Source organism: Salvelinus namaycush, chromosome 32 (assembly GCF_016432855.1).
Source record: "Salvelinus namaycush isolate Seneca chromosome 32, SaNama_1.0, whole genome shotgun sequence".
NCBI lineage: Eukaryota > Metazoa > Chordata > Actinopteri > Salmoniformes > Salmonidae > Salvelinus > Salvelinus namaycush.
In genome coordinates this window covers 26,265,825-26,274,779 of record NC_052338.1, presented here as the reverse complement: position 1 = coordinate 26,274,779, position 8,955 = coordinate 26,265,825, and the positions used below count along the sequence as shown (strand labels likewise).

Here is an 8,955-nt window from a genome sequence, read left to right as displayed (position 1 = left end):
TGTGCATATATTTGATGTGTATAGGCCTATAGTATACATTTATAGGCTATAACATTGGGAGTGTGCCAAATGCGCCCTGTTAAATTAAATGCATAGCCTATATACTGTAGTATAGAGATATCCTTTAACGCAATGAACGCTATGTGAGTATGTAACTAACTAAATAAAAAATTGTGGAATTCCATTACAAATTCCATTCAGCATTCCACTTCAAGTTCACCATCCTTGACTATCAGGATGGGCTTCCAACTTGATTAAACAAGGGAGCGTTAGGAGGACAGCCATGTTTAGAAAATGTCAAAGTAATACTTAACCTGACATGTGATCAGATCTTGTCATTTTGGGAACTGAGACTAGGTTTTTCACCAGTTGAAAAACACAGCAAACCTGTCAACCATATAACACCCAAAAGGTAATGATGGGTCATTTGGGAACAGTCAAACTAAGGTCGCAAGGGCTTAGTTTGCAGAAGATCTAGGTGCTGCTGTAGGCCCTCCTTGGTTGGGGACAGAAGCACCAGATCATCAGCAAACAGTAGACATTTGACTTCAGATTCTAGTAGGGTGAGGCCAGGTGCTGCAGACTGTTCTAGTGTCCTCGTCAGTTCATTGATATATTTGTTGAAGAGGGTGAGGTTTAAACTGCATTCCTGCCTCACCCCCCGGGCCCTGTGGAAAGAAATGTGTTTTTTTGCCAATTTTAACCACACACTTGTTTGTTTACATGGATTTTATAATGTTGTATGCTTTTCCCCCAACACCACTTTCCATCAATTTGTATAGCAGACCCGTATGCAAAATTGAGTCAAAAGCTTTTTTGAAACCAACAAAGCATTAGAAACTTTGCCTTTGTTTATGTGTTTGTCAATTAGGGTGTGCAGGGTATGTTAATTTGGTAAAATTGCCTACTTTACATTTCCTCAGTACATTGTTTTCACTGAGGAAATATACGAGTCTGCTGTTAATGATAATGCAGAGGATTTTCCCAAGGTTGCTGTTGACGCATATCCCCAATAGTTATTGGGGTCAAATTTGTCTCCACATCTGTGAATTGGGGTGATCAGTCCTTGGTTCCAAATATTGGGGAAGATGCCAGAGCGGAGGATGATGTTAAAGATTTTAAGTAAAGCCAATTGGAATTTGTGTTCTGTATATTTTATAATACCATCAACCCCACAGGCCTTTTTGTGTTGGAGGGTTTGTATTTTGTACTGTAGTTCATTCAATGTAATTGGAGAATCCAGTGGGTTCTGGTAGTCTTTAATAGTTGATTCTAAGATTTGTATTTGATCATGTATATTTGTTATAGAGCCGAAAAGATTGGATACGTGGTTTATCCATACATCTCCATTTTGGATAGATAACTGTTTGTGTTGTTTGTTTAGAGTTTTCCAATTTTCCCAGAAGTTGTTTGATTCTATGGATTCTTAATTTACATTGAGCTGATTTCTGATGTGCTGTTCCTTCTTTTTCTATGTTGTATTTCTGTATTGTTTTAGTGATTCACCATAGTGAAGGCGTAGGCTCAGGTTTTCTGGGTCTCTGTTTTTGATTGGATAGGTTTCTCAATTTCTTTTTTTGGTTTATGCATTCTTCATCAAACCATTTGTCATTGTTGTTAATTTTCTTAGGTTATCTGCTTGAAATGTTTTAATTTAATAGGGAAGCTGAGAGGTCAAATATACTGTTTAGGTTTTCTACTGCCAAGCTTACACTTTCACTATTACAATGAAACCTTTTGTCCAGGAAATTGTCTAGAACGGATTGAATTTGTTGCCTAATTGTTTTTTTGGTAGATTTCCACACTATTTTCCTTCCATCTATAGCATTTCAAAAAAAATGTTTACCCCTTTTTCTACCCAATTTTGTGGTATCCAATTGGTAGTTACAGTCTTGTCTCATCGCTGCAACTCCCGTATGGACTCGGGAGAGGCGAAGGTCGAGAGTCGTGCGTCCTCTGAAACACAACCCAACAAAGCCGCACTGCTTCTTTGACACAATGCCCACTTAAACCTCAAGCCAGCCACACCAATGTGTCAGAAGAAACACCGTACACCTGGCGACCATGTCAGCGTGCACTGCCAATTGTGCACCGCCCCATGGGTCTCCCGGTCGCGGTTGGCTGCGACAGAGCCTGGACTCGAACCCAGAATCTCTAGTGGCACAGCTAGTACTGTGATGCAGTGACTTGCGCCACTCGGGAGGCCATTATATATAATTTCTTAATATTATTCAGTTCCTTTGGCTTTGATGCCTAATGATTGAGCATAACTCTGTTCAAGTAGTGTGAAATTTGCTGTGATCTGATAGGAGTGTCAGAGGACAGACTGAATGCTCTAAGACACTCTGAGTTGAGGTCAGTGATAAAGTAGTCTACAGTATTACTGCCAAGAGATGAGCTATAGGTGTACCTACCATAGGAGTCCCCTCAAAGCCTACCATTGACTATGTACATATCCAGCATCCGACAGAGCTGCAGGAGTCGTGATCCATTTTTGTTGGTTATGTTGTATCTAAGGGGGCATATGGGGGAGGGAATGCTGTCACCTCCAGGTAGGTGTTTGTCCCCCTGTGTGCTGAGGGTGTCGGGTTCTTGACTCTCTCTCTCATTTCAATTGCTTATTTACATTAGGGACAGATACAATGAATGTCCGACCATCCGATGCATTACACCACCACACAGAAGCTTACAATAATTCCCGGTGCTTGTCGCCAAATTAACATTAAAGTAATAAAACTTACTTTTTATAGTGAAAACACCAAGATACTCTTACATATGATCATGACACCAAAGACTTTCTGCAAGTGAACTATAATGAACAGTGCTGAAGAAGTAATTTAATTCCATGGAAACACCGCCATCTTGTGTCTAAAACAGCTTTCAACTCAACGTCCACTATTGCAACACACAAAACAGAGGGGGGGGGGGGGGGGTCTTGACCTTTTTTAAATTAATGGAAAATAAATATCTTCATGATTTCAATTTCAAATCATAATATTGCCCACCTTTATACAGTATGATTTTGCATCATAAAGTAAATCCTCAGAGATCTCTTCTCTTTATACCACATACATCAAACAAGTCTTAGAAACAGACTGTATGCACATACACTCGGCTCTTTTGTATACAAAACACAAATAGATATCACTGATCTCTCTCTCCCTCACCTGCTCACTCTTCCTCTAATTCCCCCTGCACCATCTCTCTATCCTCTCCCTCCCTCATTTCATCCATCCTTCCCTTCTCAGACACACTGGGCTCCAATAGACAGATAAGGTGCTCCCAGCCAGGTGCTAGAATTGCTCCTCAGCTTGCTCAGTCTGTTGAAATGTGGAGTCATTCTCCATCTCAAGAGAGGCTGAGAGAAGCTGCCCAGTGAGCCCACTTAGGACTCCCTCTCCCCCGCCCTCCCTGACCCCTCCACTCCCTCCATCCACTCCTTCTTGAGTCTGAGTTGGGTCTGGATCCAGTGGCTCCTGCTGGATCCCTCTTGGGCTGGGTGGGGTCTCAGGGGCATCAGGGGTGTGGAGGACCTCCACAGGGCTGACTACGTCCCCCTCTCTGGATGTTGATGCAGCTTCTGGGTCATGGACACCAGCTGACTTAGGCCTCAGGTTCACGTTCAGCTCCTCCTTGTTGAGATGAGAAAGAAAACAAATAAATATTCAAGATACACACAGAGGTCATATTCAAGATACACACACAGGTCATATTCAAGATACACACACATGTCATATTCAAGATACACACACAGGTCATATTCAAGATACACACACATGTCATATTCAAGACACACAAGTCATATTCAAGGCAGATTTAGTTAAAGTTGGTCCCCATTTAACCGCCTAAACCCAGTTTTCCCTTATTCCCCTCACCTAACATTCATATTTTTCATGATTTCATAATCCTCACCTTCCGTTCCTCCTCCGCCTGTCTCATCTTCTCCTCCATGTCCACTTGGCTGGTGACAGACTGGTCCCTCTTGCCCATCAGAGACTCCAGGTGAGGGGGAGGCCTACGTTTGGGTGTCTCTCTGTCATCAATCTGACCGTACACACACAGCAATTAAACCATGAGTTAATACACACTCCAACAACACATATTAGGTAAACACTCATATTTACACAGTAACTACAGTATAACTCTAAAATATAATCTCTTCAATACAGTGACTGTCATTGGCATATTGACATAGTCAATCAGTTATGCACTCACTTCCATAAGATGACAGCAGCTTTATAAATAACCAGGAAACTAATCAAGAGACTATCCAACCAGGCCCCAGTCTTATGATGACAAGAGATTATGGAACTCCTCCTCTCACCTGATTCTGACGCCACCATAGAGGGCTGAGACTACATGAAGCTACACTTTGCTCTGCCCCACCATTAGACCTGACCGGTACCCACCATGATGTTGTATGCCTCGCCGCTGGCCCTCTCCCTGGGCTGGGCGATGATGCCTTGGCTCAGAAGCTGTTCCAGGATCTCACTGGACCTGGGTCTCTCACCACTCTCTTGGGCCAGGCCAGGGATGTGGGCTGAGTGGGAGACACACACAAATAGGAGGTCTCTGACGAGTACAAGATACACACGCTCTCTCACACACACCCCACCACACACCAACCTCTTACCTGCCAGTGGTGATAGTTTCCTGGGTACAGCCCCCAGTAAGGTGGGGACCACACCAGTGTCCAGGACCACTCCACTGTCTGTGGTTAACTTTGACACTGCAGAGTCGCCCCTACAGCCTTGTTTACTCACTGTGTCATCCTGTTTGGAGAATTACAACGTCAAACTCAAATGCATAGTGTCTTAGGTGTTTTGACAGGTGCAATAATACAAAGTGTATCATATTTATTTCTAGATCAAGTAGCCAAATAGTTTGACTAAAAAGAAAGACTGCCACTAGGCTATCGGTAGGCCCCCCGCAAATCAAATAAGGGAATCAATTGAGAGGAAAAGCGCTCTGGCGCGCATCACGCCGGGTGTGTGCCATTCCATTCCAAAAGTCTTCCACTTTGCCTTCTGTATTACACATCTTCATAACATTGTGATTACAGTTTTTAAATAGGAATCGAAATTAGGAACTGCAGGCAGCGTACCTCTCCTCCGTCCAACTCGCTTGATCTCACGGGCTCGACCACCGTGAACCTGGAGCTGCCGCATCCCATATTTACTTTCAAGAGAACAGTGGTCGGCTAGTTTTCTTTTTGATATACCAATAATAGAGCATTTCGCGGGATATTAACGCAAAGGGAACCTCTCATTCAGTCGCATTCCTTCACACAGATAGCGCGACCCATGTCGCCATGGACTCTCTGCGTTACCATGGGCCGTTGCTACAATAAATCTGACCTGGTTAAAGAGGTGACACCCCCTGGACAGGCAGTAGGTGTCCGGGTGACCGCAAAACAACACTCAATCAATTGTCCTCCAAATAAGTCCCATTCCAAATGGTTTTAGGCTTGTAGTGGCCCCTGTGCAAGCAGGTTTTGGCTCCAACCCAATCTCTTGACTTGAAATTGAAAGCATACACACAAGAAAAAATACTTTGTTATGTTGTTGATATAGTCAAGATAACTTTTTTCCAAGACAAAAAATTATCCTAATGTCTTTCATACCCATAACCACAAGGAGGCAATATTGAGGTAGGTGTGTGTGGTGTTGCTGTCATAGAACAGTTAGGTGTCATATGTTCACACTGTTAGTTCCAGAGAAGGTATGTTTTAGCAGATTAATTTGTCATCTTCACTACTGTGAGGGATAACTCACTGAGAGAGGAGTTTCTTCTGCAGGCCAAAGGTGTTCTTCCTCAGGTTCTTGGTCTCCTGCAGAAGAGCAATGTGGGGCTGGAGGGGTAGCACTGGGTTAGGGCAGCCACACATACATACTGACAACAAACAATTAACATTGTATTGTTAACATGAAACTGTTATAGGATGAGAGAAGGCAGGTGACAGACAGACAGACCTGGTCTATGCAGAGCTCGTAGTTGGCCCTCTGGGCCAGGACATCCAGCCGGGTGTGGGCCAGCTGCTGCTCAGAGCCAGAGCTCATGATCTGTCTCTCCACCTTCTGCATCTCCTTGACCAGGACCACCACTGTCGCCTTCACCTGGTGACAGGTTAAAAGGTCAGTTACAGGTCAGTCAATTTATCTCATTAGTATCACTATTCACTAAGCACAATGACAATTGTGAATTGTTTACATTGATAAACTATGACTATCATTTTCTACAGTGTGTTTTGCATAATTCTTATGTAGAACTCTTTCGGTCTCTGTTAGGCTTACACAACGTTTCACAACAGTGTTTCTCCCACTCTAGGGCATCCCTGGTGGCGCTCAGCTCATTCAGCCTCTTCCTCAGGCCGAAGTCAGTGGCACAGCTCTGGGTCTCCAGAGCCTTCATCAGCTACACCAACAGTGTAGTCAGACATACAGCGAGTCAGACATACAGGAATGACACAGACTTTTATCAGATAGACATATGTTTTTCAAACATAAACAGAGTCTGTGCCAGTCTTTCTGTCAATCTCTTGCCAAATAAGACACTGATATAGCATTGTTGAATGCAGTTAATGTACATACAGTCAACATAAGGAGGAGCATACAAAACTATGTTCCAGCCTGTACTATACCTTGGAGAGGGTTTACTGCAGATTCCCACGGAAGTAAGAGCAGTCCAGGACCAGTTTCTCTGCTGTTTGCTTCAGTCTTTTGCAGTAAGCAACCACCGATCATAGGTCAGGGTTCTGGGAAAGAGGATGGAGAGAGGGTTTATCATATAAATCACTAAAGTAGTGAAACTTTCCGGCTTTTCTTTTCACCTCCAACGAGACTAAAAAGTTTTAGGTAGGACAATATGACCCGGGGGACAGATGTTCACGCTCATTGATTGATTGATCTATTGATTGATTAACTCACCCCTTGACGATGTGGCAAGGCTGGTACTTGTAGCCCAGGTTGGGTGACTGGAGGTCAAAGGTCAGACAGTGTTCGTTGAGCTTCAAAGCTTGTCCCTTGTCCATGTGGTCGGGCATCATCTGGGTAAGCACGTCCTTCAGAGAGCTACAGGTAGAGTGAGGACATAATGCATTCATATACAGTCAGATCAGGTGAACAATTTGCAGACACAATGGCTGCGTTTACACAGGCAGCCAATAATTTGGCAAAATATCAGAGTTGGGCTCTCTGTGTAAACACAGCAATAGATAGCAATCTAGGTATGCCTATGGAACCGATTTGAAACAGTTGAGATAAAGACTTTACAATCTGCAAATAATTCATTAATGTCATTGGAATACTTGTACAAAAACGAGACAAGCATTGGTGCGTTTTATTATCCAAGACTCATCACAACAGCAGCCTATGGGCCCTGGTCAAAAGTAGTGTACTAAATAGGGAATAGGGGGCCAGTCTCTGACCAGAGGTTGTCCAGGACCAGGTGGATCTTCAGCTGAATCAGGTGGATGATCTCCTCAGCCAGCTCCACCTCCCGCTTCAGCTCAGCATCCATGTCGTCATGGACCAGCTTCACCGCCGTCCGGCCGTCTCAGAGCATCACACATTCCCTCAGCACCTGCCTGTACAGGACCTTCTCCTGCAGACAGCACTCAGCGATCGCCTTCACCTGGAAACACCCAACACCCATGAAATCAGTTTAAATCACACACATGAAAAGAGAGGGTCATTTACAGTCATGGAGGGTGAGCAGCAACATTTAGAATGTCCCGAGTCATGGGAATGTAGTATCTGTGGACCAGATTCCCTATTCTACATGATCACCAATCACCTGGTTCTACACAACACATTGAAATCTGAACATTCTCAGATGTTGGTTGCATCTCTATGCTTGTGTTTAGACAGGCAGACCAATTCTGATCTTTTTTTCTCTAATTGGTCTTTTGACCAATCAGATCAGCTCTGAAAAAGATCTGATGTGAAACGATCTGATGTTATTGGTCAAAAGACCAATTAGTGGAAAAAAATATCAGAATTGGGCTGCCTGTGTAAACGCAGACAGTGTCTCCTTGTCTGTTCTGAAGGTATCAAGGGCAGTGCAGTGTGTCTCGAGTGTCCCAACTGTTCTCCCTGGCCCTGCATACACCCTGAATCCACTCTACCTTCACTAAGGCAGCCATCTCCTGGTCTACTCTTGCGATGATGTCAGCTGATTGGCTCTGCCAGTGCCCTAGCTCCTCTACGCGGTAGGTCAGGTGGTTCTTTGTGCTCCAGGTGGCCCAGCGAATCTAAGCCAGGGGGAGGAGTGGACATTGCATTCCTGGATCTGATGTTTTGTCAGCACAACCCTCAGACCTGAGATTTCACCCCCAGATTGTGAGGTGTGCAAGGGTTTATTCCAATACACTGAAAAGAGAGCAGTAGGGTTCCTCTAAAATAGCTGGGGGACACAACGTGCCACAATGTGTTACCTGAGTGGTAGCATCTCCACGTGCGCAGTGAAGATCCTGGTTGATCTGATAGGCTAAGGCCCTCTGCAGCTCAGACCTATTGGTGACCAGATTGCTGTTGAAGCACCAATCTGGTTGGGTGTACCTGGTGCAAGGCTTCAGAAAACTTGATTTCATGCCTGTAGCTCTCCTACAAAACAGGGAAGAATTAATAGAGTATATAATATCTTGCATTGTTCAAATTCTGACAAATAGACAATTATTGACTTGTAAAAGGTTTCAGTTTTAAGCAGTTTTCTGTATTTTTTGTGTGATTTGGACCAAGACTGACTTCAAAATTTCCACTAGAGTGAAATAATACCTTATTTTCCATCTGAGATTTCACAGTCAGTGCCTAAAATGAAAGATAAAGATAAATAAAGTAGCCTTTACTAACAAGAGAACACATCAAACAACTAAAATAAATCACTTACCACATTATTAATTTTTAAATGATGAAAATTATAGCGGTATAAAGCAAAGAGCTTGAAAGTTGAGTAGCT

At 43.6% G+C, this 8,955-nt stretch overlaps 1 protein-coding gene across 1 annotated transcript; it reads right to left on the bottom strand.

The window, feature by feature from the left end:
• Positions 1–3,293: 3,293 nt before the first annotated feature.
• stmnd1 (stathmin domain containing 1) lies at positions 3,294–5,173 on the bottom strand. Its single transcript, XM_038971916.1, has 6 exons — positions 5,105–5,173; positions 4,634–4,772; positions 4,410–4,540; positions 3,913–4,044; positions 3,438–3,632; positions 3,294–3,320 (listed from the first exon to the last, which is right to left on the bottom strand). Exons 1-6 carry the CDS (start codon positions 5,171–5,173, stop codon positions 3,294–3,296), a joined length of 693 nt encoding a protein of 230 aa, XP_038827844.1.
• Between the last annotated feature and the right edge of the window lie 3,782 nt (positions 5,174–8,955).